This window comes from Triplophysa rosa, linkage group LG13 (genome assembly GCF_024868665.1).
Source record: "Triplophysa rosa linkage group LG13, Trosa_1v2, whole genome shotgun sequence".
Lineage (NCBI taxonomy): Eukaryota > Metazoa > Chordata > Actinopteri > Cypriniformes > Nemacheilidae > Triplophysa > Triplophysa rosa.
Genome location: NC_079902.1, coordinates 12,661,601 through 12,689,591, shown reverse-complemented (window position 1 = coordinate 12,689,591; position 27,991 = coordinate 12,661,601). Strand labels below are relative to the sequence as shown.

The 27,991-nt window shown below is 36.4% G+C and overlaps 3 protein-coding genes across 4 annotated transcripts; 2 read left to right on the top strand and 1 right to left on the bottom strand.

The window, feature by feature from the left end:
• The first annotated feature begins 33 nt into the window (after positions 1 to 33).
• stard14 (START domain containing 14) lies at positions 34 to 8,831 on the top strand. The gene is made up of 6 exons (XM_057349805.1): positions 34 to 582; positions 976 to 1,123; positions 1,475 to 1,578; positions 2,160 to 2,277; positions 2,385 to 2,437; positions 7,731 to 8,831. The coding sequence occupies exons 1-6, from the start codon at positions 400 to 402 to the stop codon at positions 7,935 to 7,937; spliced, it is 813 nt and encodes a 270-aa protein (XP_057205788.1). The 5' UTR covers positions 34 to 399; the 3' UTR covers positions 7,938 to 8,831.
• Positions 8,831 to 11,523, bottom strand: pdzd11 (PDZ domain containing 11). 2 transcript variants are annotated; one of them, XM_057349807.1, is made up of 6 exons: positions 11,483 to 11,523; positions 10,980 to 11,082; positions 10,744 to 10,884; positions 10,568 to 10,666; positions 10,432 to 10,492; positions 8,831 to 10,183 (listed from the first exon to the last, which is right to left on the bottom strand). In XM_057349807.1, exons 2-6 carry the CDS (start codon positions 11,070 to 11,072, stop codon positions 10,149 to 10,151), a joined length of 429 nt encoding a protein of 142 aa, XP_057205790.1. In that variant the 5' UTR covers positions 11,073 to 11,082; positions 11,483 to 11,523; the 3' UTR covers positions 8,831 to 10,148. The 2 variants fall into 2 exon arrangements, with proteins under 2 accessions (XP_057205790.1, XP_057205789.1); XM_057349806.1 differs by lacking the exon at positions 8,831 to 10,183 and adding an exon at positions 10,190 to 10,321.
• A 2,703-nt stretch (positions 11,524 to 14,226) lies between these two features.
• Positions 14,227 to 27,272, top strand: gdpd2 (glycerophosphodiester phosphodiesterase domain containing 2). The gene is made up of 15 exons (XM_057350246.1): positions 14,227 to 14,380; positions 18,961 to 19,143; positions 20,398 to 20,501; positions 20,909 to 21,002; positions 21,099 to 21,158; positions 21,726 to 21,824; positions 22,336 to 22,429; positions 22,617 to 22,756; positions 23,385 to 23,467; positions 23,546 to 23,705; positions 24,583 to 24,804; positions 25,048 to 25,196; positions 25,744 to 25,891; positions 26,014 to 26,096; positions 26,255 to 27,272. Exons 2-15 carry the CDS (start codon positions 19,042 to 19,044, stop codon positions 26,313 to 26,315), a joined length of 1,599 nt encoding a protein of 532 aa, XP_057206229.1. The 5' UTR covers positions 14,227 to 14,380; positions 18,961 to 19,041; the 3' UTR covers positions 26,316 to 27,272.
• Positions 27,273 to 27,991: the final 719 nt, after the last annotated feature.

Sequence of the window (27,991 nt, the reverse complement as noted above, 5' to 3'; positions counted from 1 at the left end):
CAATCAATATGGGCGGTGCGACACACCCAAGACAGTGCCAGTTTGCCGACAGGTCTCACTTGAGTCGCTTTAAGACTGTGGGTATAAATCACGATCATGTCAGTGCGCTAAATCACTGTCGTTCCACACCGCACGCGCTCAGCTCTCTCCGTTGCGGTTTTGTAATACACCTGTGCTACTTCCGGAAGTAACTAGTGACGTTATTTTTCCACGAGCTGACGACAGGTGAGGAATTTTGGACAAGAATCCTGTCGGTCTTGAAATGTTAATCTGTCGCTATAATAACCGCATCTCGTCCTCCGCGAGCAGAAAGATCTCGATCTAGTTTCAGGCCGGTCTTGTTTTGGACGATCCGTGTTTTTGCTTTGTTTCTCATTTGGGTAAATTGTTGTCCTAGACATGTCTCGGGGATCGGGCATTATTCCGGATGAGTCCATGTTCAATGAGTTTAAGAGACAGTGTTTGTCTACGGAAAACTGGCTCAGCAAGTATGATAAGAATGGGATGGAGGTTTGGGTCGAGGTGGCCCCATTATCTTCTCAAGGGAACAAAGGCAACTACTCCAAAATCCACAAAATCAAGGTAAGCTAGTTGAATAAATGTTAAAGGTTATACATGTGTTTATCGAACTAGGATATATGTAAGAAAATATGTATGACAACTTTATCCAAACTAAGCTGGTTTAATGGTTTTATGTATTTATAGCATGGCATGTGATCTCCAACTGGTTTAGTTAGACTGCCAACTGGTGTCCCAGCCTGAAAACCTGCCCAAATTCCCTAAAATAAAACAATGTATTTTGATTGTCTTTACATTGTAACATATTGTCTTCAAGTGTGATTTTTTTTTTACTTTTCAACGTTTAAATAGTGTCATTTACTCGTTTACCTTTATTGTTGTGAGCATGGAAACTGGTGTGTTTGCGTGTGTACGGGGGTCATAACAACACTGATACTGATATTGTTTCCCATACAGTGTAGAATAACCATAGACGATGTATCCGCTGCTACCATGTATGACGTGCTTCACGACAGCCTGTATCGCAAGACGTGGGACCCCACAATGCTGGAGAGTTTTGACATCGCTCGCCTGGGCCCCAATGCTGATGTGGGCTACTTTTCATGTGAGTTAAGACACCGTTCTTATTCCTCTTAAAAATCACTCAAGAATGTTTTTTTTAAATAAATACACGATCATTCCAGTTGCTTTCTTGATTCCTTTGTTGTACTTTCAGTTGTCCACCAATCCACCAAACAGGCAAAGCTTAGAAAGTATCGGAAGCTTATGGCGTGCTTTGAGGCTGTATTGTAGATAAGCTCTTGAGCCTGTAGAAACGTTTTTGTGTGTATTTATAGTCAGCAGCATGGTAGCATTTCTCTTTCCTCAGACTTGTAATGATCGTTCATCTATGGGCCGTCTGCCCGCAGGTCTGGTGAAGGTGTTTGTTGACCTTTGCTCATGTGTTTTCTCTCAGGGATTTGTCCAAAACCGCTGAAGAACAGGGATGTCGTGACCTTGCGGTCATGGCAGGCATCTGAAGACGAGTATGTGATCGTTAACTTCTCAGTGAAGCATCCGGTACGTTTTTATTATCTTCGGTTATTCTCATGTGAATCATGTCTGAATTTTATGACGTTGTTTTATTGCATATACTGTACATAAAGCTAACAATCATTCATTTTGGCTTAAAGGTGCTGTTTGTAAGTTTTTGGAGGATATATTGACAGAAATGCAATATAACATACATAAATATGTCTTCATAGGTGTTTAAAGACGCTCCATAATGAAGCGTTATGTTTTTATTACCTTACAATGAGCTATTTCCATCACCGCGGTCCCCTTGCTTTGCTTGGAATTCAGCTTGTTTTCCCAACAGTAGCCCTAAACAGACTAACTGCTCTACAGAGCAGAGCGCGTTTCATAAATATGTTATCTCCTTCGGCAAAGAAGTGAAAACGTGACAACATTTTAGTTCTGTGTCAGCCACCGTAGTGCTTCGAAAGGGATGGGGTTGAGTGAGCAGTTGGTTGCAATTCACAAACTCGCTGTTAGATGCCGCTAAATTTCATGCAACTTAATTGCAAATAATATAAATATTGGTTGACGTAATACAATACTATATTCTCTTTTACTTACATGTCAGCTTTTATTCATTTCAGAAATATCCCCCAAGAAAGGATGTGGTGAGGGCGGTGTCCCTTCTTACGGGTTACCTGATCAAACCAACCGGAGAGAACAGCTGCGTTTTCACATACCTCTCGCAAGCTGATCCCAGTGGTAGAAATTCAGTTGCCTTCTTTTCAGATATTCACACATTTTACATTTGTCCAGTAAGAATCTCGCTTTGCTGGTGTTTGTATTAACCTTTAACCTTTCATTTTTAGGGTCTCTTCCAAAATGGGTTGTCAACAAGGCGTCACAGGTTCTGGCTCCAAAAGTAAGTACTGTAACTGTGTTTCGTGTCCCAGTAGATTGTTTAGACGTGTTATAGGTGCTAGTGCAGGACTTTGAGGATGAGAATATGAAGGCTTGTGAAATCACAATTGTTACCATGGTAACCAACTGGAAGAGCTTGTACTGAGGACGCTCACGCAGCACTTGCTGTGCCAAAGTAAAACTTGTTTATCTTGTTCTGCCTGTAGGCTGCATGACGACTTAAAAATACATAGGGAAGTGTGTTGCTTCAAGTCTCCAATTGAATGTCTTTTGTTTCATTAGTCATTGGTCATTAAGACTATGACACCGCAGATACATTTGTTCGAAACACAATAGCATTTTAGTACTTATGGAATAGAGCGCTCTGTTGGTTTATTAGGTGTTTTCTCACTATTGTGAGAATTGAGTATGATTGAGCCCTGGTTTGTGTTTTAGGATGCATAGGATCTGTATTAGAGATCTGCTTTGGGTTGAGGTTGTTTATGGTATCTAACAATTGGAAGGGATGCATGTTCATTTGACGATATGGAAAAATGGCGTTGTGCTAAATGTATTTTGCAGTCTGTTGCTTAGTCAGAAATCTTAATCCACCCATCTGGTTGGGCTGTTTGCTGTATTACCACACTGTATCTCTGTCCAAAGGGCACACTGATAACAAGCTCATGCTTCATTCCTTATGTGTCATTCACTATTATTGAACATTTTTATTAATAATTGTCCTTTAAACAACTTAATCTAATGTATTCTCCTGTTTATTCTTTGTCAGTCATTTTATATGAACACATTCTAGTGTCTACACTGTCATGCTTTACTGGGGTAGTTATGTTCAGAATACTCACGACTTGTTCTTCGCTACAGTATAGTACAGTATGTTTTCTGTACACAGTATTCTGTTTGACGTATGGCAGTATTCAATATTTACAATATTTTTAAAGTTATATTTTATTTGGAGAGGACAGTATAGAGCTTACAGGAAAGTGTTGGGCAGAGATAGGGGGGGAGCGGGTTCGGCAAAGGACTCGAAACTAATCGAACTCGCGACGCCATGAGTGCATTGGCGCTATAAGCGGTTTCAGCGGCAACAGCATAAACAAACGTTATGTGGCCCAAACTTCACTTCCGGTAGACCTCTGCAAAAAATAAATAACTGTTGAATAGTTTTACATTAATTGAATGCAATTAATATTAGGGATGCACCGATATGTACATTTTGGCCGATAACCGATGATCCTTTAACATTGGAAGCCGATAACCGATATATTGGCCGATATACAGTACAGTCTCTAGATATTAATATAATATTTCCTAAGACTGAAACAAAAGGCAAAAAGTGGACAACTGCTTTTATATGAAAACATTCACTGCAGAAAACAAGGTAACCGTTAGTTCTCTTTTTTTCCCCTGAAAATCATGTACCAAGCCTACTTTACACTAGAAAAAATGTCTTAATAGCCACAAGTCTAACAGGTCTCAAGACAGAAAGCATTCAGACAGCAGTCTGATTCAAACAATATGCTTTTGTTCCTATAATTTACACATTCATTAATACTGTATCTACATACTGTACCTACATCAGCAATGTTTTGCTAATAGCAGTAAATGAATGATCACGACAGAAAGACAGCACTGTACTGTATTTTAACTCCAGCATGCAGCTGAAGAAGTTTAACCAGAGGAAATGATTTATGATTTATCGGCTTTAATATATCGGCATAAATTTTATTATCGGCCGATATGACAACATTAAAAATGACCATTTACTGGCCGATACCGATATGGCCGATAATTTATCGTGCATCCCTAATTAATATACAATAAAATAATAAATAAAAATTAATTGTTATAGTATAACCAAACACAGTCCGGAAGTTAACTTCGGGCCAGGTGCGTACGTCTGATGAAACAGTGTATATGTCAGCACGCTAACCACTGGGGTATTGACGCCGATGCAAGTTTTGCTAGTCTTGGCATATTCTGCATAGAATTCTGTATCCCATAATGCAATTTGTTTGACTTTACATTTTTCCTGTGTGATTAATGAACTATAATTAATATCGATATTTTCTTGACAGATATTTGAATAGACTGCCAAATGATAACCAATTTTTACATAAAATCATCTAAATGGCAAATTTTCAAGATGATTACTTGTTTAGCCATATGCAGGCTAAACTATATGGATTTAATTCAATTCAGTTTTATTTATATAGCGCTTTGCACGATGTGCATTGTTCCAAAGCAGCTTTACAGGAGAAAATAAGAAACTGAAAAACACAACTTGTTTATAGAACAAGCAAGATTATTCTAGTAAATAATATCTAATAAATGTATTCTCCCAGTGGTTTATTTAGCATATTTTGCATTAAGTGAATGCTTGGCTGAAAATATGTGTCTTTAATCTAGACTTAAATTGGGAGAGTGTGTCTGACCCCCGAATAGTATCGGGAAGGCTATTCCAGAGTTAAGGTGCTTACGTATGAGAAAGCTCTACCCCCTTTGGTGGATTTAGTTATTCTAGGTGTTATCAAAAGTCTGTAGTTTTGAGATCTTAGAGAGCGTGATGGGTTGTAATGTGGTAGAAGCTCTGTTATGTATAGAGCTAAAGCGTTTAAGGCTTTATAAGTGATTAAAAGAACTTTAAAGTCAGTACGATACTTAATGGGTATCCAGTGAAGGGTTGATAACATTGGTGTTATGTGATTGTATTTTCTGGACCTGGTTAGAACTCTGGCAGCTGCATTTTGAACTAACTGTAGTTTGTTTATTGATGATGCAGGACAACCATTGAGTGCATTACAGTAGTCAAGTCTTGAGGTCACAAATGCATGAATAAGCTTCTCAGCAACACAGAATATTTCGTAGTTTGGCAACATTTCTAAGGTGGAAGAAGGCTGTTTTTGTGACATTTGAGATGTGTTTTCTAAATGACAGGTTCTATATTAGACAGGTGACTGTCTAATATAACTCCTAGGTCTTTAACTGTATTTGTTGGAGTGACACTGCAGCCTTCAATTTGCAGGTTATAATCCGAAATATTCTGCTCACGTGTCTTTGGTCCGATAAGTAATATTTCTGTTTTATTAGTATTTAAAAGAATGAAATTACAAGTCATCCAATGTTTTATATCTTCGATGCACTCTGCCAATTTGGATAGCTGGAAGGAATCATCTGGTCTTGATGAGATATACTGTATAGCTGAGTATCATCTGCATAATAGTGGAAGCTAATTCCAAAACCTGGACTTTATACTTTCCAAACCCTGTAGCAGTACGATGGTACAATGAGGTTATCATAAGGTACTGTGGTCAGTGCCGTACGTAGGATTTTGGAAATACTGAGGTCCAAAAACTGAATTTGTCCCAAACAAAAAAATTGACTTTCTTGATCTACATATGTGCATTTTAAAAGGTTTGGAGTGCAAATTACATAACAATTGCTAAAACCATCCCGGTTTGCTGTAAGCCCTAGCGCCAGTGTTGCCAGGGTCGCGGTTTTCCCACACAATTGGGATATTTTGAAAATGCAGTTGTGGGAAAAATTATGGAGCCGCGGGTTTTGGGGCTACTTTCATAATGTACTGCTTCTGCCAAAATGTTTATTTATATTCTAAGGATAAATGTTAATTGATGAGGTTCTTAATGTGTATTCATACTCCGATGAATACCTGGCAATTCCAGGACCGTGACCCGTTCTCAAAAGTGTGGGGAACGAGCGTCTGACAGGCAGGCTACAGTACAGGGAGGGACGAGGGAGCACAGCTCAACCAAAGAGGAAAATATAGTGGTGGTATTAGACAATGCATCCGAATGATGCTTTTACCAATGTTTCGTACTAGGGTGCATGTCACGTTGCACAATGAAAGAAATCACACGTGAGTGTTCAACAGTTGATTCTACTGGCTGCCAAATATCACGTTTGAGCAGCGCTATACGCAGTCTAGAACAACTAAAACATTGACGTGCTTGTACACATTATACATATGCAATATATTTAACCATCCTTATTTCTTAAGCAAGTTTTTGCATGTCTTACGAAGAGAAAACACGTTTCTCGTCCATTTCCGTGCGTGGCCTCGAGCACACATGGGATCTTTTTTAAAGGGACACTCCACCCAAAAATGAAAATTCTGTTATGGATTACTCACCCTCTAGTTGTTCCAAACCTGTATGCATTTCTTTGTTCGGTTGAACACAAAGATATTTGTTAGAATGTTAGCAACTGAAAATTCTTTGGCATCATTGACTACCATAGCAGAAAAAATTATAACGGTAGTCAAAGGTGACCCAGAATTGTTTGCTTTCCTAAATCCCCCAAAACATCATTTGAGTTCAACAGAACAAAAAATATATACTATACCTAGGAAACCATTCAGATAAGTAAATATAGCAATAGAAACGTCTTTTGGCAGTTGTTAACTTTGATTTGACACCGGAAAATAATTGGGCTAGTTTTCATTCCTTTTGGGCGGGTTTTGAGGGGTCATTGGGCTGCTTTCAGGAAGATAGTTAGCAAGATCCCTGTGACCAGCAGCAATGACAAGGTATGCTAACGTTTACATGATGACTAGCTAGAATTCTATATAATCTAGTTCAGTGATGGGATGGGACTATTCTGTAAATACCTTTGAAAAAAATTAAATGTATTTTGTATTTAAATGTGTTTAATCTTAGTATTTTTCAGTCTAATAAAGAGGTTGATTGGCAAAAAGTATTTTGAAAATACAAAGACATTATTTTGTCATTTTAAAATGTTGAGTTCTTCTTCTGTAGTTATTTTGGTGAAAGTAACTCAAAAGTAATAAAGGAGTCATGTAACGTATTACAATTCTGAGACAGTAATATTGCAAGGTATGGATTACTTTTAAATAACAGTAACAAGTAATCTGTAATGTATTACATTTTGGAAGTAACTTGCACAACACTGGCCATGACTGGTATTCAATGATAATGATATTGAATGCACGATTTATGTACTATAGCATTTACCGGGTACACTTCCAAAAATACAGTGGCTCTACTGAATATACTCCGGTCTAGAAATTGTGAGGCTTTTGTATTAATAAAACGCAGTCTGTTATAAATTACACTTTGTGATTAAGAATTTAAAAGACCCAGGCAGAAACCAGAATCACTGTTTATTTACAGCTATAGTTGCTCAAAGTTATCGCACAACCTGAAAATGAGGTAAAACAGCATTCCGTTTCATAACTCGTATTACACAAGACAAAAGAAAAAGCTCAGTGTCACTTCCGTTCATATCGTGCCACTCCCTCATTTTCATCTTTCATTCCACAGGTCTTAAGAAGCGTTTATAAGGCGGGCCAAAACTACCCTGCGTGGAAGGCAGCACACAGTCCTGATCACAAACCATGGCTGTACCCCATACAGAGCGAACTGCCCATGATGGATCCTGCAGACCTGTCCATCCAGCGCGGAGACTCGCTGGAGAACGTGGATGAGAGCTCGACCAGAGATACTCAGGATAATGAAGACAGCAGTTAAAGGACCGTGAAAGAAAGAACAGCCTTTTATACTGCTGTCCTGATGCGGTCCATGTCATGGGGTCAGTTCAGTTACATCTCACGCCACTTACATGGTCTGCTTTTTCCTCAATTGTTTACAGTTGCGCTCTGCACAAACACATTTTCACGTTGACACATGTAGGAGATAAGCAATTGAAATATTCATTTGTTCACCATTGAATTTGGCACTCGCAACACACACTAAAATGTCTATTTTCTTACGGCAGCATGCACATCATGAGAGTCATTTCTTGTACAAGAAAATTCTCTGAAGTTCTGTTTCTGAAGTTAAAAGCCTTTTGAAGGTGGTTAAGTTTTTAAAAAAATATTTTTTTTGCTTATTTATACATAATTATTTTAATTATGCTACATTTAACTATTATTGAAATTCAGTTTAAAGGATGCTTATTTCTTTACTATTATAGTCAAACGTGTTATTTAAGCCTTGTTTAAAATATCTCCATAGCAGGGAATAGGTTCCTTGCGATGTCATTCTTTGTTTGTGTGTATTTGTATACTGTATGTGTTTAAGGGGAGTGTCCATATTGGCTTGTGCGTAAGAATGAATGATTGACAAGCAACCAGAAGATAAAACATGTTAAATAACCTGTACTATGATAAAAGCAGTCTGAGATCCGCTAGCGGTATTATCTCAGATTTTTCACATGAAGTGCTGTATGATTCATTTGCCTGTAACAGGCAGAGGCAAACATAAGACAGTTTGCCAAGTTACTCTTATTTTTCTTAAAGCGACTTGTCTGAGGATGGATGTGTGAATGTGTTGATAACTTGTATTTCATATACATGAAGTCCTCGTTCTCTGAAGGGTAATATGGTTTTATATTTTAGTTTTAAATAAATGATTGTCCAGAAACGTTTGTGCAGACTGTTTATTTCTCACATTGAGAATGGAGGATTTTAGTTTATTACAGACACTGTACAATGTTATTTTATTGTCTTATGCTTAATGTACATTTGCATTTTGCTTAGAATACATGCCAATGTCTTCATGGGTGTATTGACCCATGATATATTGTATATTAACGTAACAGGGACATTACCTAATGTAATAACCGCACACTTGCCTCAGTTACGATCTATGAGAATATTAAAGGTCCAGTGTATGAAATTTAGTGGCATCTAGGGGTGAGGTTGCGAATTGCAACCAACAGCTCACTCCACCCCTCCCTTTCGTAGCACTACGGTGGCTGACACAGGACTAAGATGTCATCACATTTTTGCTTCTTTGCAGGAGATAACATATTTACAAAACAATTCTGTAGAGCGGTTTGTCTCCTTAGGGCTACTGTAGAAACAACATGGTGCATTCCATGTAAGGGGACCTGCGGTGTATGTAGATAGAAATAGCTCATTCTAAGGTAATAAAAACATAACGCTTTATGTAAGGTCTTTATACACCTCTGAAGACATAGAATGCAATATAATATACATAACTATCAATAGATCTTCTAAAAAACACACATCGGACCTTTGAGTCCAGTATAATTTAACCAAAGAGTCAGGAACTATTTAGACTTATGTTGATTTAAATTAAAATAAGAGCACAGAAAATATTTTACAGCACATGAATGGCACTGTTTTCATTAACTAGATTTACACTTCTGTCAGTAGCATTGTTTCAGCAGGACGTATTGCATTTCAGTAATGCAACTGTTAAATACATATTAAACATTATTATCAGCTTCATTTAACAACCGCCTATTAGTGACGATACTACTAGCAGACCATAATTCACAATGTGCCCTTTGTCCTATGAATCTATACACTTACTTCAATCAATAAATATCACTTTCCATACCTCCTTTTCATATACATGACACACATCATAAAAAAACCTTACTGTCCATAAAATCAAAGGAAGTCTATATAATTAAGATAATAGAGGGGGAACAGAATCTGGAAATGTTGTGTTGCTTGCACAAGCTATTTGTTAGGCTGTGGCATTGACATGTACAGAATTTGATACAAACAGATCACAACTGGATTATTTTAAAAACTGCTGCCAGCAGACATGTCCTTGAGTGTTTGGAGATTATTCATTTGAAAAGTGTCTTTGTCAGAAAAATTCATTAGTGGGAGGAAGATGATGCAGTGGATGTTCCATTCACACACCAACATCTCATCCTCTGCGTCATGTTATGTGTTCCTTCATCCAGCTCAGCTCTGCCACCTAGTGTACAGTCCTCTCCTTCTGCCTCTGGTAATCTAGAAGATGGTTTAGTAGAAACATTTATCCAAAGCAATTTACAGTGTATTCAAAGTAAAACTTTGTATTAGTATGTAAACCAGTGACCTTGATGTTGCCAATGCCAGACAATGCTTTAGATAGGCTTTGAACAGAATCTTAAGAGATGAAATTTTTTGTCACGTTCAGAAGCATTTTTGCCTTATTCCTGAATCCTACAGTCAGTAGTTAGTATGTATCACAAGGGAAAGATGAATATAACACGTACTGTAAGGAAAGTAGCGAACTTTCATCAAAATCTCTCTTGCGGTCTTTAAAATTTCCACAGCCTGAGAAAAAAGATCATACACATTTCATTTAGAGATGAGTAAAACCCCTTTATTCTGATATATATCACATCTTACCTTTGAATGCTCTATGTCCTGAAAATCCACATCATTGACAGAAAGCACCTGATCACCTTCTTGAAGTCCTGCCCTATGCGCATCAGAATCTGGCACTACCTGTCAATACATTTTACAAGTTATGTCAAAGAGAAAAAGTAAGAGAAGATAACACACTTATCTTTGACAATACTCACCTTGGAAATAAATATACCCAGCTGTGAGGCTTTTCCACCGCGAATATTGAAGCCCAGTTGTGCACCTGGGGGCTTTTTTAAAACTATGGTGCGAGGTAGGAAGTGTGTAAGCTCATTATTATAGTCGGGGTGATGTATCCTCTGATTGTGAGAGAATAATATGCATTAGGTCAATGAGATCGTAACAGGTGATAAGTGTGAGATAGATACTTGTCTAGTGTTTAAGTGTAACTCACCTCCTGGGGAGGAATCCATGCAGGTGGGCTCTCATAGGATGGCAGAAAGACTACTGGCAGCTGATAATCATCATATGAGATCTTTTGGTCCATGTTTTTTTAGCTAAACACGTGAAAACGAGATAAAGAACAGTGATATGGCATATAACGTTAGCCATTGTCATATTTACCGCGCTGTATTTGAATTAAGGGTAGGATGTCATACTAGAATAATATATTTTATGAAATAATATACAGCGCAGTGAACCTAAAGATGACTAAACGATAAAATAGCTAAATGTTTATGAATGAAAGGATGTTAAAATACTCTGTACGGTCTTCAGCTGGCTAACCTGCTAGCGCTCAACAACAAACATAAAATGCGCCGCCAAAAAACAACAGACGCAGATTCTCTAACATTTGCGTGAAGAAGTTAAAGTTATAGATACGTTCGTGCTAAAAGTAATACCAAACAATATAAACAACGGATTATTTTGCTCGACAGTTTTTGTCTGTCAACTCACCAAGAACTCCTCGAGCGAACCATTAACCCCGCCCTCCCGCGGATCACGTGATCAGCCCTTTTTACGTTGACAAAACAAGATAAATGTGCAATGGTCGATGAACTGAAGTTTGTCCATGGCGTTTATGAACTCTTTCCCGGTTGAAATCTTTATATCTTCTAATATAATAATAAAAACAAAACTGATATTGTCTTAGAAGGCAATAAAGCTTATTCAGCAAGTCTTGCAGTGCTGTACACAATTAAACTTTTGATTACAAAATAAATTCATTCAATCTTGTAAATGAATTTATTTTTTATTTACACGTATATTGAGTGAAATATTCACGTTGGTCCTATGTTGCCTTTTTTGGCATAGAGTTTTCGTTTTCAAGAGCTTTTTCTCTGTAAGACATCTGCAATGCTGTAAGTTTTGGGTTACTTTTCTGAATGTTACCTTCACGTCCTGTTGCTCAACTTCTAAGTCAATCCCCAAGATCAATGAAAGTTATTAAAATTCTGCAATAATGAAAAATAATAATGTTAATTAACATGAAAATTAAATATTTATCAGATATTTAGGCTATTTACCCCATTGGCGTGAGGAACATTGTTGAGTAAGATCGTGAGAACGGCACTGTTCTTCAAATCAAATCAAATCAAATCAAATCCCTTTATTGTCACTCAACCATATACACAGGTGCAACAGTAGGTGAAAAACTTGCAGGTGCAGTTCCGACCAACATGGCAGTATGACAGATTACAAGTAACAAAGAATTACAATACTTTACAGTAGACATTTCTTGTACGCATTTACACAGTAAACATTTCTGTACAAGTGTTTTACCATAATACAACGAATGACACATAATTTACAACTACACAGCAGCAAATGTACACACAATGTGCGTAGTGTACAGTGATTGGTACGTATTGTGGTATAACAGTAAGACAGTGTATAAAGTCAGAAAGTAAGACAGTGTATAAAGTTGTGCATGCTAGTGGGGGAATAAAGTGCAGTGCTAATGATTAGATTGTGGGAGTCAATCAGCCTTTGTCTTTTTAGATCACATTTTCTCCTAAAATGTTTCATGTTTTGTTACATGGCTTCTAGCTAAATTCAGGCCTCAATTAATGTCGACATTTCTCAGAAATGGCCTTCTTAAAGATGCAGTTTCTCTGGAGGACTCAAGAAAGTGTTGATACCTCTTTTTCCATTTCAGATGTTCTCCGTGCATCTCGGTTTGTGTTTGTTTGGTCTTTTTGTGTTTATTTGGCCTTTTTGTGTTTATTTTGGCACTTTCTTGACAGCTTGTCTTTTCTGGCAGCTCTGCTAGTTGGATGTCCTGATTTCCCAAGAGTGTTTTTCTATTGTGTGACTTCACAGTGCTTCTATCTTAACCACGGACCTGCTTGTTTTCATGCATTTTAAAATAGCAATAATAAAAGTTCCATTAAAGGGATACTTCACCCAAAAATGAAAATTCTGTCATCATTAACTCACCTTCGAGTTGTTCCAAATCTGTATAAATTTCTTTGTTCTGATGAACACAGAAAAAGATATTTGGAAGAATGCTTATAACCAAACAGATCTTGCCCACCTTTGACTCCCATTGTAGGAAATTTTACTTTATCATTTTATTTTGTTCTGTTGAACACAAAAGAAGACACTTTGAAGAATGCAGGACAGCAGAAAGTTCTGGGGCACTTTTGACTACCATTGTATTTTTTCCTATGGTAGTCAATGGGGGGCAAAGTTTCCTTTCAAGACCATTTGAATAAAGCATAAAATGTGTAAATCAATCTATCATAACACAGATTCACTGGAATAACTTGAGCTCAGTTAGACTATTTAAATAATTTATTCAATAACTTACTCACAGACTGATTTTCTATATGAGCAGACATTTGAAGCAAATTGTATCAAACTTTACTGTTTACATATCATGAACATATATTAAATGGTATGTCTATATAAATATATTATTGTGCTTTTTATCATATTGTCTCAAGAGTGAGCTGCAAACCATTTTGAAACCTCTGGTTAATGATTTGTTTATTCAGTGACTCATTTGTTTGGAATTAGGTTTCAGGTCAGTACAGATATGCTGTTTAATAATTATCAAATGAAGTACAGTACTATCTTCATTCTCTATACCTCATTCTAAGATACACTGTATGCTCTCAGTTTTCTGTTTCCTGTTTGCATGGACACATCGAATTAAAAAACTTTTAGTGTTCAAATATTCCTTTGTTTTCCAAAGAGCAGTATAAAATAATCTTATTAGTGCATTACTTAACTCAACAAAGACATTAAAAAGCTATTTAGATATGTCTTCTAGTCTTAGATTTCTAGTTGGTATTTCAGTTTATTACACGATAGGGTACTGCAGGTGTACTGTAAAACGAAATAATCATTAACCTCTGGCATAAAACTGTTTCTGACACCGCGAGGGTAAAAGACTTTTGTTGATGATGTTGACGAACCAATCACAGGTGTTTCGACTCAAAGATAAAGTGTTATTAACTCAGTTAAAAACTGACAGTATGAGTGAATGTTTATTTCTATGTCATGTAGCATCCAATATTAAAATAGGTAAATGATAATGTTTATAATGTATAATTAGATAAAAAAAATATAACAATATAATTGTTTAAATGAATGTTCCTCAACGGGAAATTAGTCTCCGATGACGCCCTCTGTTGCACACTAGAGGTATTGACAGCTTTTAATTCATTGGTGTGCTGCTCAATGTAGAGCAGCGCTGAGGAATGCCATTGTTACCGGGGAATTAATATTCACTCTGCGTGACTATAGACTGAACATGGTTTCGGCTCCAATAACTTGGATAAGTGTCCAAAATTGCTGTGATTTTGCGAGACTGGTTGTGATTTTACTAAGTATTACTTCTTAAGCAAGGTAAGGCACCTCCGTGCATATATAAATTGAAAGCATGAGATCTAATGTTGTTCTGAGATACACGTTGAGCTGAATAGTCAGGTGTGCTTGTACTTGTGAAAGTTAATGCATGTAAAATCGCACTGAAGCATCCTTAGTGAGAAATCGACTGCAAAATCGTCAATTGTTCTCGGAAACTTTTTGAGTTTTGCTAATGGCAGATTAATGAAAGAAAAAAGTGTGACCAAGAAAAGACATTTTTTCGATTTTTACATCAATTTTCAAATATTTACAGCCAATTTACTTTACTGGCTGATGCCAACAACCTGTTGTTTCAGTGTTAAACAAGATTGACCCCCACCACTGTTTTAATAACTTTGGATTTACTTAAAGGAAATTAAAGTCACAAGATGTCATTGAACTTAGGATCAAGGTTTGATGTTGTTGATATTTTCTTAGGTTACAAGCTCAGAATGAACACACATAAAAACTACAGTAAAAAGTATAATTTTATTTTATTTGTGTGTGTGTGTGCGTTCATGTTTGTATATCCCGGCGGGGACCTAAAACTGAATACACACCAACACATGGGGACTCGTGTCACCGTGGGGACCAAAATTGAGGTCCTCATGGGCACACAAGCTAATAAATTGTACAGAATAATATTTTTTACAAATCTAAAAATGCAAAAAGTGTTCTATGATCTTTAGGTTTAGGGATAGGGTTAGGGATAGGGGATAGAATATACAGTTTGTACAGTATAAAAAACATTACGCCTATGGACTGTCCCCACGGGGATAGTCAACCAAAGCCTGTGCGTGTGTGTGTGTGTGTGCGCGCGCGCGTGTGTGTGTGTGTGTGTGTGGTCCAATTCAACCCATTATAATGCATAACAGTCCAAAGTCTGCAGATCATATAGAAAGTGAAACTCAAAGGTGTTGTGACAATGACCATTTGCTGGCAGAATTTTCTGTCACATTAAAGCGTGGCTTGACCTGGCCATTTGATTTGTGTGCAGGTTTACATACAGTTTTGCATACACTGCTTCCTTTCCTATTTCGTTTTTCCATCATTTTTTAAAGGAGCATTCTTGGATAAAGGAGTTTCCTACATGAGTGACAGTTTCAACAAAAGTGTGAAGTGTATTGGCTTCTGCCCTGATATTCAAGTATACTCAATCTTGATGAATCTGATTGCAGGATTGAATTTTATTCAAGTTTGTTTTGACGTGAATGTCAAATATTTGATCTTTAAAATGGTAGTTCATTCACTGCAAAATGACACAAGAGGAGGACACTGTTGATACAAATGATTTACAAATATGTGCATGGGAGGACAGTATTTGTCACTGAACCTTCTGTTGTTGCTTTCAAGACAGTTTTATATAAATTGCTTTTTGATGTTTTTTTGTGCATTTTACCATGTTCTCCATGGTGGTGCAAAAAAGGTTCTTGATTCTCTTGTGAAGTCTGTTCTTGTTACCTGTTCAACACTTTTATTTTGATGTCCTGTCATTCCAGTCTTCACAGTGGATTTAATGTGACTGAATTGGTTGTCTGCAGGCAGCCTGATGTGTTTATCTGTCCTTGTGCGCCCAGTATTTTCTCAACAAACTAATCTGAAGTTATGTGCTGTGTTCATTGTATCTATTGACCTAGTTTAATCGTGTAACGTTGTGGAATGCAGGTGACATTTTATTACCTTCTTTTATTAGATTTTTACTTTATTTGTTGACTGGTTTGAACATCATTATACTGAAATTGGCATTTCTTAATGTTGCCAATACATCTGCAACTCTTAATTTAGCCGTTTTTCATGTTTGCCTAATTCTGTTTTATAGATCCCACACATATTAACATACCTTATTGAACCACAAGAGGAAATTCATTACGTTGTGCCGAATCACCCAATTTCATTTAAAATGCACTGACTTCCCTTTATTTGTCTGTGAGGACATTGTAAACATACTTCTATACAAAAACAATAGGGGGATAATGATGTAAAAAGTAAATATAGGCATTTCAAAGACTTAAGTTTTCAGACAATTTAAGATGGAAAGATTTTTGCTAGTAAGATCTTTTCCTTCTTTCCCCTTTTATTTAAACGCATTGAAGCTCACGCCATAAATTTGACAGCCATGAGCTGCTGTTAGATGGATGATGTGATGGTGACCAAACAACACTCTTAAAAATAGTAAAGCAGGGTGGTTGTTGTAGTATTGTAAAAACAATAAGGATGGATAATGACTGCAGTACAGCAGGTCAATTCAATATACGGTAAACAGAGCTGACAAAGTACTGTAATTTATGTCTGACCTGAAATGGGATTAAGGAACTTTTCTTAAAAGTACAGTCATTCCTGTCTACAGATTTGGAACATTGACTAAACAACTCGGCTGTACTTGTTTAGTTTTTTCTTTCTTGTTCCTAGTTAATGTACAGAACATGAAACCTCTGCAACTTAGTGTCATAGTACTTTCAAATCTGAAGACATTTTTTATTTTTTCGCAAATGGACCTCTAAGCAGGCAAAGCACTTGTAAGAACGTCCATGTCAGTAAGACAGTACATTTAGCAATGTAGCAGATATTTTTCTCGAACGAAAACATGCTATTCATCTATGAGAAGTGCTATGCAAAGTTTACGAGGAAGAGAGAAAGGAGTTTTTTGTATGTTTTTTTAATTATTAAAGTGAGTATTCAACTTGTTCCTTTCGAGTATTTGCAGGAATTGGCTTTTTAATGTTATAATATCAGTTTTCTAAAGAATATAAAGTTTACATGGGTGATGGTACATCTCATTGTATCTCACTGTTAACAATGCTGAGCAGAGATGAGAACAGATGTGTTGTGTTGAAAACTTTTAAACAATCACACAAATGTGAAGACCTTTCCCCAAATGTCAATGTCCGGCGTGTTGTAAATATTTTGATTTGTTGTACATAAACGGATGTTTTTCTTTTGTCTCTCTGGATATATTGTGGACACATTATCTGCTTTACAGATAAACAATCTTTGTCCCAACCATCTTCATCATCTGCTACTTAGTGTTCTGTAAACTAAAGACTTTCTATTCATTTTTATTTCAAGTGTTAAAATATAAACCTTCAAATCAAAATTGTCTTTAGGATCATGAGAAATGTACATTCAGTCAGTTGGGTTTAAAGTATTTTTTTCCAAAGTTTATTTTTTTGCTAATAATTTTTTTCCATGTGTGTCTGACAAAAGGATTGCCTCGAGCTCTTAAAATACTTATTAGTTTCCTGCTTAGACATGTTTATCTGATCATGAATTTGACATGCACTCAACCAGAAACAAGTCCCGATAGGAGTACAGTCTTCACATTATTGCGATTGTATTACAGTTCATGCACAACCTGTCAAAACAAGTGAAAGGAACTCCATGCTTTTTATTTGTATGTCCAATACTGCTTAATATAGTATGTCATGGCCCATATACTTCATGTGACTGTGGGAACTCAAATTACTTTGTTTTAGAATCTGACAATATTTGACTTCACTATGGGATACTTCACTGGAGAGTTAGAAAAAACCTTTTTACACATTTATTTAAACAGGCATGGGGGAACATATTTATTGAAAGTAGATCCGACACAGGATGTCTTTCAGTTTTGTGCTACAGGGCTTTCTACAAGCCATTCCTCCAAGATAAAGTTCATCATTTTCTTTCAGTCTCTGTCATGTGACTGGGGTTACTGTATATAAACCTTTTTTCTCCCCTGTTGCTTTTCTTTGATGAAGGATTAGTTACCGAGTCATGCAGTCAGGTCTGTGAAGGCTTGAATCAGTTCTGTCATTATTTCCTCATGTTGTTCCAAACCCAAATTGCTTTCTTTCCTTTGTAAAAGAAATGATTACATGTTTAGAAAATTTTCACACAGGTCTTTTTGATGCAGTCAGGCGTTCAGACCGGTTTGTAAATGGGTTGAGTTCATATAATGAAAAGATGATCAGAATAACGATTTTTACCGTCATTCATGAATCGAAGGTTTGGTTCTTATTTTGTGTTCTCTGGAAAATAAAACGGCACATGCTTAAAGGAACAGTTTACCCAAAAATGAATTAGTCCTACTCACCCTCAAGCTGTTCCAATGTTAGCAACTGAGATTTCTGGGGCACCATTGACTACCATTAAAATGGTAGTCAAAGGTGCCCCAGAAATGATTGCTTCCATTGTTTACCTCATTTGTACATCGCTTTGGATAAAAGCGTCTGCTAAATGACTAAATGTAAATGTTTTCTTAAATTCTTCAAAACATCTAATTTTGTGTCCAACAGAACAACAACAAAAATGACACAATACTTCTTTCTACTATGGTAGTCAATGGTGCCCCAGAAATCTCTTGCTAACATTCTTCCAAATATCTTTCTTTGTGTTCAACCAAACATAGAAATGTGTACAGGTTTGGAACAACGTGAGGTTGACTAAGTCATGAGAGGATTTTCATTTTTGGGTGAACTGTTCATACAACATGACTGTGAATGAAACTATCATTTTTTTCAGCGAATCGCTTCTTTAGTTACAGCTTTCCTTGTATAACCCCCACCCTGTATTATTGTCTCTCTCCTCCCACTCAATTTCAGGTGTGAAGCAGTGACTCAACACCTGCACCGGTACAAATCATCCTCAATACCTACAGGACAAATCAGGACTTGAATCATTTGATGGTGATTAAAACAATGTTTTCGAACGACAGTGTCGTCCGTACCTGTGTCAGAGGGACCTACAGTTGTCACTGGAGCAGTTCTCGTGATACTCGACGAAAAGTGAGCTTCATTCACCTGTTGTATACACACTGATATCTGACCCACAGCAGATCAACATCTTTTGTTTGTCCTATAACAACATGCCTGGGAAATAAGCTTATTTGTTTCATTAAAGTTGGAGAGAAGGTTTCATCAGTAACAATGTCCCGAACCATAGCCTTGAGTTTAATACTAAAATCTGATTGGTTAATAAGAATGATGGACCAGTTAGGATGTTGGTCTGGGAACACTTATGCCACATTTGCATCTTCCACATTGTTAGTCAGCTAAATGAATACAATGCATATTCATTTATAGCCTCTCTATGCATGCATTGCAGATGTCTTTGCTATCATTTTAAAGCATTTTTGCTTTAACATTTAAGTGTAAGAGAATCGTTTACCGTGACTAATAAATGTAGAACAGAATCACAGAAGATTGTTGTTGTTGTATCTCCTTAATGAACCATCATCATGTAAATGCTCCATCTTTTTAAGTGAGCACAAAGCATTTGCTTGTGGAGGCTGATGATGGTGACAGGCAGAAAAGTACGTTCATTAGAAGCCTGAATATTCTTTTGATTCGTGTCAGAAACAATTACGGCACTATTCATTATTTTCGAAAATCTTGTGTGGGATGGCCTGGTAGTAATCATGAGAATCATTTGGTTAGGAGATTGGCTTTCGTTTGCATATCTGCATAAGTAAACGAAACTTAGCGTGAGGAGACATGGCATTGCTCCAGTACCTTGAGGCCATCATTTGTGTCTAACCCATGACTTTAAAGAATCACACGCAAACAGGTGGAGTGTTGAGAGAAAGCTGTAGTAAACTTCTTTGTTGTTTAGTGCTCAGTTCCAACTTGTTGAAAAAACGGCAGCTTCACGGAAAACCACAAAATGCCTTCTGTGTGAAATTCCCTTTACAATGCCCTTGCCTTTTCCATCATTCAATGAGACGTAAACATTCACCTCAAAACCCTTTTAGTGTCAGTTGGTCAGTTAATAGGGCAAGGGAAGTTCACTTAGTATGGTGACGGATAGACGGGTCCATGTGTACACCTCCTGCACCCTTTGCATGTTTGTTATCAAATTATGTTCTCACCCTAAACAATTATACATAATTTCAAACATTTTTCCAACAAAATTGCAGGAAATCTGCATGTGCTGTTTGGGCCTGCTGATAGTTGACCGCGACAGACAATATCACACCATTTTTTACCACTAAAAAGAATTGTGAATTGTGAGTACTTAACCTGTTTTGTGTTTCTTTGTAGACGGCATGCTGCGGGTTCCTGTTTCTGTCTTTTGTGTCCATACTTGCCCTGAGTTGGATTTATGTTTGTTTTATTGCTTTCAACGACCATGGTGATCTAAACTGGTGAGCACGTAGCCATGGGAAAAAGAGGCCACTCCAAAATTAATTTGAGTGTTTCTAAATTTACTATTTATAGGTACATTTGAAATCGTAAAATTATCTTTTTTTTCATTCTGTGAACTTGAAAACATTTCTCCCAATTTTCAAATGAAGTATTTTTCTATTTGAATTTATTGAAATGGGACAAATCTTGAGATCTTGAATACTGCAAAAATAACTTTATATTTTTTGGGATCACTTAAAATATAATGATGGATAAAAAACTGGAATAACCACAATATTTGAATAAAGTCAAAACTGAAGTGGCCTATAAATTGTTTTGCAAATATATTGGCTATAATTTAAATGTATTTAAATGATAATAATTGAAATTATTACACTGACAAAATTGACAAAATTTCCCTGTGCAGGTTTATCTTCACAAAATTAAAAACATGGCTGAACTGGTATATGTTAATGATGATCATCTCTGCTGTGGTAGCCACATACTGCCTCCTTTTACTGGTAATACGAAAGAATTGCAACACACAGTAGGATAGATCTGTTGGTAATAATTTTACGCAATGGTTTGTTTCAAAAACAATTTTTCATTTATTACAGGTATTTGGATTAATACATTTTGCAATCAGAGAACCTTTGGTTTTACACTGCCTCCATAAGGTACATGGCAATCATTTAAATTGACAGAATTCAGTTTTGTAACAAACATAAAGAGTGACTAATAATTATGACAAAAAATACCAAATATGGAGATACAAGGTTTCAGAATGACAGTAGCGAAATGCTGTTTAAAACTGGATAAATGTTGGTTATTTGTTATGATTTTAACCTCTTCAACCCCACCTCCCATGGACCCATGGTGGATCCAGTATTGCATCATGAAATATAAGTTGTGGAACTAAACAGACCTGTAATACACAATAAGGTCTGAATTCGTCTTGCCACAACTCCCCTTGTGAAAATCAAACGAATAGTTTTCAGTTTCATATTTACATCACACAAACTCACAAAACACAGATGAGTCATACATCAAGTAAAAGCTCTTACTATTAAGAATATCACTGTATATCAAACACTTAAGAGTAAATGTTGTCAAAATTATTGTCAAATTGTTATTATTTTTTTTATTTTGAGTTGAAGAGATTAAGGGCAGCATTTGGGACATTCTTGGCAGGCATGGTACTGAAGGTACTGAATGCTGTTTCTGTGTCTCTGTGTTCTCACCAGGTATTACTGTCTTTGGGTCTCCTCATAGTCACCCTGGGTACAGCTGGATTTAGTGTTAAATGGGAAGAGGAGTGGCATAGCGTTGAAATGTCATTTCAGGTAGGAAGTAGAAACACTTACACCTCAGCATTGAACACACAAATCTCAACCATGTTAACAATCAAAAACTCTAAACACAACAGATAACTAACAGTAATGACAATATTAATCCAGCAAGAACCAAAACAATAATCTTTGAAAGAAACACAGAATTGAACATGCTGCGATGTATCTTGGGAGCTTTCAAACTCAAACAATATTGTTTGTTCAGCATACGCTGTTTTGTAAATTGGGGAAACTTTCTGATGCATTTTGGCCAAAAACCTAAGAAACTAAGACCAGTCAACAAAATAATCTTTATTAGAAACATGTTTAGGCTAATTTTGTCCAGTATATGCAAGACAATAATTTGACTCCTTTGACTAAAAATTCTGTGTTTAAGTTACTTATTTATCTTTGTAGGGAGAACATTTTGCAAGTTGGATTTTTTACAGTGAGAAACTCATCTTTTCATACAGTGTTATTGTTGTACTGCACATATTCTAAAAGTCTCTTTCTTTGGTTATAACAGGCCACTGCTCCTTTCCTGCAGCTGGGTGCCGTGGTGGCTTTGACTCTGATCAGCTGGCTTGTCTTTCAGAGTTATCACGGAGCCAAAACGACTGGTCAGTAGTGCCAATATGTCAAGACAAAAATATGAACCACTAAAAAATGTTAATGAAAGCTATTATAAATTATATTAATAAAACTGGTTAAGTTAAAAGCAGTGTTGGGTATATATTTTAGGGATTTTTTCTCACTATTTCTAATTGTCCGTTGAGTTTGTAAATCTTGGTTTCTTTTGTCTATTAGCTTGTAAGTTCTTTATAATGATGTCCTTCCTGGTCGTGTCGGCTGCTGTGTTTCTGTGTCCTCTTGTGATCTGCTCTCCATGCGTTACCAGTAATCTTCCCCCAAAGCCTGCCCTTGTCGGACACCGTGGTGCTCCTATGGTATGCTGAAATGCCTTTAGAGTTTTAATATCCTCCTCTTTGTTAAAACACGAAGCATGTGTTTGCACTGGCAGGCCTATCAGAATTTTGTTCTCTAAACAAATGCTATTGCTCAGTCGTGTGGTTGTTGAATGTGACATGCCACAGACTGAATTATTTGCTGTAGTTTCTCAATCCATTTTGGAATCATGGCATCTTTACGGCAGTTGTAAGGTATTAACTTGGAGGGACGTGATTCATCATCGTGTTGGTTTTCTTATGCTTACAAACGTTCCTACATTCATAAGCAGTTTACATTGTTTTCATTGTGAAAATCATTACAAATGTTTACAAAAAAATGTGTAGTCACCATTTAGAAATGTAAACTGAGTGGCAAACTATCTTCAGTTAGCATGATTCGAGTCAAACACAGGAGGATAAATTCCACAGACAGGGAAAGTGGAGGAGTGATCTGTAGCTGAGTAGGTTCTACAAATTCCCTCATCTTAGCTTATGTCTAAATAACAAACAACCTACCATAAAATAGATAAAATAAAGAACATTTTGGTAAGAAAATTTGAGTATCAAGTAATTTTTTAATAGTGGCTTAGCATTATTAATGTACTTGAATGTTGTTGTATATGTTCAGCTGGCTCCAGAGAACACGCTGATGTCTTTCAGGAGGAGTTTACAGTGTGATGTGGAGGCATTCGAGACAGATGTACAGCTCAGGTACAGTTTCTCCTAAAATGGAATAGATTATTGCTTCTGTTGCAGTTTTGATACTGTTGAATTTTTTATTTATTTCAGTGTAGACAAGAAGCCTTTTCTTATGCATGACCATGGGCCAAACTTCCTGCTAAGAACGACTGATGTAAAAAATAAATTTACCGATCGAGGAAACGGCACACACACTAGCTTCTCATGGGAAGAGTTACAGATGTTAAACGCAGGTTATTGGTTTTTAAAGGTGAGATTAATTAATATTGTTTTTACTTTTACATTTTTTTGTGTTTGATTAGGTTTTATACATTTCATACAATTAACAATTGAATTCATAATAATGAAATGATAAAATAGAATTATATTAAAATCTAATATAATTATATAGTATGTTGTTATGTAATCAAAGGATTATAATAAATACAATAAGGATAAAGTATACTCTTCAAAAATAAAAGTGCTACAACACTTCACAGAAACAAAAGAGCAACACCGTGTCTACACCGGATGCGACCGCCGCGACACGACACACGGTTTGTTCTAATGGGTTTGTCTCGCTGCACCACTATTATAATGGGTTCTGATGCGTTTCTAATATCTTTTGTCATGTCGCGTCGCGCCAGTCGCATCCGGTGTAGACACGGTGTAACCATTTATGGTTCCATAACATAACCTTTTAGTCAAAGATGCTTTGAAGAATTTCTTTCTTACCTTTTTATAATCTGAAAACCTGAAAACGTTTTCATTACAAAAGGAACTTTTGGTCTAACAGGGTCTTTGGCTGTTAAAGATTTTTTATGGAACTATATAGCTTGACAAAGAACCTTTAGGAACTTCTATTTTTCAAATGTAGAAGTCCAAAAATTTATTGGACCAGAATTTCATGTACAATTGCATTTTAACTTTTAACTAGATAGAGCAGCAGATGTTGTTTGTGAAAAATGTGCAGCAGCTGCATGATAAGAGATTTCCAGCCAACTTAACTGAGTTTGCAATTAACTTTCAGTCGTCCAGTTTGAGCAGATTCAGAACAATTCATTTACATGGACATTTACGTTTGACATGTTGTGATATCAACATGACATTTTGGATTAAAATGAAATCTTTTGATTTATCAAATGCAGACAGATCCATTCTGGACGGTGTCAAGACTCACAAAAGAAGAGAAGAATCAGAGTGAAGAGCAGAAAGTGCCATCTCTTAATGAGCTTTTAGATCTGGCCAAAGGGCATAACGTCTCCCTCATATTTGATCTGAAAAATGAGAACAACTTTTCCGAATTTAATGACAGCGACTCCTACTACACAGTTGAAACCATCAAAAAATCAGGCATCTCACCTGAAAAGGTAATTTTGTGTAAATGTATTTATTTGATTGTATTTCTTTTCATGAATATTGCCAAATGATATTAGAAATGCCTTTATATACTGTAGGCCCTGAGCGGCATTAGAATTCAGTTTCAGGAAGAATTACAAATTCATTTATGTATATAGATAAGCTTTTTTAAATGGTTTGCCAAATTTGTATTATTCATTCATGGTTTCATAGTATCGTTAAATGACATTGTTAACTGTTGTGATTCATTTTAGATATGGTGGCTTCCTGCAGAACACAGGCACAAAGTGAGCAACATTGAACCAGGCTTCAAACAAGTGTATAATATTGTGTCGGACATGGAGGAGGAAGGGGGAAACTTTCTGAATGTGAAATATAGTTCACTGAGTGCTCATGACATAAGGTGAGCGCAGGAGGATTAGTGGAGCTCATCTAACATGCAGAGACATGATGCTTGTGTCATTAACGTTGGTATGATCTCGCACACTTGAGCCAGTCATGATTCTCACGCCAGGTTATTTTCTAACACAGACGACAGAAATGCTTAAAAAATAACAAGCTGATTTGTAAAAAACAAACAATCTCAGAAATAGACCTACCCATTATTTCATAGCAGCAATGCTTGCGTTTCAAAAACTGAACACGCCAAGACCGATGACTGTTTTCATAGAGAGTAACTAAGATTTACTTGCTGTTTTGTCATTTTAACGGACAGTACAGATGAAGAAATAGTCAAATTAAACAAGAAAAGCTTGACTGATGAATAGCATTGTTAAAGGGCCACGCCACTCCTGTCTATTGCTGAGAGAGTGTCTTGTTGAAACCTGTCCAAAAAGATCAGGTATAGAGCCCAAGGCATGTGAACAGATGGAAAATAATAGCTTCGTTAGTTGTATGTTTGTTTTTATTCTCACCGTACATTTGTGTGTGTTTGTTTTTACACTGCACAGTAAGCTGCGAGAAAGAAATGTATCGGTGAATGTGTGGGTTGTGAATGAGCGTTGGCTCTTTTCATTACTGTGGTGCTCCGGGGTCACTTCAGTAACCACCAATGCCTGCCACGTCTTCAAAGACATGAAAAATCCTGACTGGCATCTGGTAAGTCCCAACCTACTTTCAGCTATCACTGTCTGTTCTGCCATTCTCTTTGTCAATGACACGGGCTTCTCTGTAAACGTAACACCACTTGTATCCTTTGTGTGTGTGCTTCAAAATGAAAGATGCCTGATTTGTACAAGGGGATATGGATTTCGGCTGATGTGATGTCTGTGCTGTTGATGTTCGGGCTCTTTCTTTGGCAAAGGTAAGAACCCTTTAAATGTCTCCAGAGTAGCTTGTGGCAGTTGAATAGTTTGTTAATAATAGACATTTTTGTGTTAAGAATTAAAAGAGCATGCATGTTGTAATGTACTGTTTAATATATCACATATGTGAGACATTTTTCTCTTTGTTTGTCAACAGGAAAAGAATGCGTGCTCGCCAAAACAGAAGTGAGAGAAATATCCCACTGCTTGGATTCTGAATGATGTCATGAAAGAGGGCGTGTCCTTGTTTCACGTTAAAAGAATCCTTTATGCTCACATTTGTATATTATGTAAATTACGGTATGGTAAATGTGACAAAAAACGGCATTAAAAGACAAAACATTATGTTCATTTTTGAAGTATTGATAAAATGGTATGAGAAGTATTTGAGATCAGTTTCTCTGTAGGGGAACAATTTGAGCGATGCTGCCATCTCTTGACAATGTCGTGTAATTTCAGCAATTTCCTTCATACAGTATCATGTGATCGTGTGTGTTTTAAATATTTTTTTTCTTGTAGGCTTATGTTGTTCAACATTTTATACTGTGTGTATAGATGTAGGGTAGAATGTATATATTTTGTACTTTTGGTAATTACAGGCATTCAAGACAGATTCAGAAATGATAACTCTATTACATTGTAAAATAAAAACGTATAAAAGTAAATTAAACTTTTACCCATAAAGGTATTTTATAGTGAATAGAGAAGAGTATTTTATAGAATTGTTGTATAAAATCTCGATTTTCATATCTAAGTCTAACTGTAATATTGTTTTGCATTAAAAAAATGTGTTAAAAACTTTAATACTTTGATGAAACGTAACTATCTGTAACCATTACCTTAGCTGTTAAATGTCATCATGCTTATTGCACTAGGGGCTTTCTGGGGACCCCCAGGGGGCTTCCAGAAGGTTACAAGGGGTCCCCAGAAACTTTTTAGGATATAAGATAAAGCTAGAAGTGTTAAAGTCTACTAAACTTTATTGTTTCATTTCTAAGTGTTTATCAACTTTTTTGCAACATGCATGGGTTCATAATAGTTTTTTTCTCCCTTTTTCGCACTCAAAGTGAAGGTTGCTACATTACAAACAAATATTTGAATTGAAAATGTCTCTTCAGGGCTAAATACATCCAACAAGTGCAGCCAGCTATTTACATTCGGAAGCAATAGGCAACAGGTTGTCTTGATAATATCACATTTAATATTTATATAAGTTTAAATGTTTCTTTACACATAAAACATTATATATGGATATGTATTTTAGAAAGGGGTCCTGCACAAAAGGTTCATTTTATTTTGGTGTCATTCCTTGGCATCATAAAGTTTGTAAACTGCTTTAAACCACAGACAGACTAATCGCAGGTTCACTGTTTCTCCGATAGGTGGCAGGCGACCCTTCAAAATAGTAATGTCCTTCCTTGTTCGAATTTTATCACCTCTTTCTGGCAGACAGGTTGTTTTCCCAAAGTCTCTCGAAATGAATATTTAAGATGCATTTATTGATATTATTAATACACGAGAAGTTTAATATCTTTTATATTTTGGATTCATACGTTAATAAAACATACAATCAGCCTTCGACATTCTTCGGCAAATTAAGCGGTGTTTTTTTCATAATGTCACACCTATTAATATACTCCGTTTATAAATATATATTTTTGTTTTATTTGTTCTATTAGTAATAATGATGAATGTGATGGTGTTACTGCAGACCGCCCTACAGTTTCACAAGCTTTCCCTCGAAACTTCCTAACGCAGATAACGGGAATACGGCGCTTCACACACTCAATACTTCCACTATCCGCATCTCCTGCCAGCTGGAGTAACTTCTGTCAGTAGACCTTCCCAAACAACACATTCGCCAATGTAGAAAAAACTTTAAAGTCAGGTCGAA

Excerpts from the sequence above, each read along its gene's own strand:
- pdzd11 (XM_057349806.1), bottom strand. The coding sequence starts at position 11,072 with ATGGACCAAAAGATCTCATATGATGATTATCAGCTGCCAGTAGTCTTT. Across the intron at positions 10,885-10,979 it reads CATGGATTCCTCCCCAGGAG|AGGATACATCACCCCGACTA; the intron begins GTGAGTTACACT and ends TCTCACAATCAG. Across the intron at positions 10,322-10,431 it reads AGTTCGCTACTTTCCTTACA|ATTCTGTTCAAAGCCTATCT; the intron begins GTACGTGTTATA and ends TCATCTCTTAAG.
- stard14 (XM_057349805.1), top strand. The coding sequence starts at position 400 with ATGTCTCGGGGATCGGGCATTATTCCGGATGAGTCCATGTTCAATGAG. Across the intron at positions 1,124-1,474 it reads TGATGTGGGCTACTTTTCAT|GGATTTGTCCAAAACCGCTG; the intron begins GTGAGTTAAGAC and ends GTTTTCTCTCAG. Across the intron at positions 2,278-2,384 it reads CTCGCAAGCTGATCCCAGTG|GGTCTCTTCCAAAATGGGTT; the intron begins GTAGAAATTCAG and ends TTTCATTTTTAG.
- gdpd2 (XM_057350246.1), top strand. The coding sequence starts at position 19,042 with ATGGTGATTAAAACAATGTTTTCGAACGACAGTGTCGTCCGTACCTGT. Across the intron at positions 19,144-20,397 it reads CTCGTGATACTCGACGAAAA|ACGGCATGCTGCGGGTTCCT; the intron begins GTGAGCTTCATT and ends GTTTCTTTGTAG. Across the intron at positions 22,430-22,616 it reads TCACGGAGCCAAAACGACTG|CTTGTAAGTTCTTTATAATG; the intron begins GTCAGTAGTGCC and ends TTTGTCTATTAG.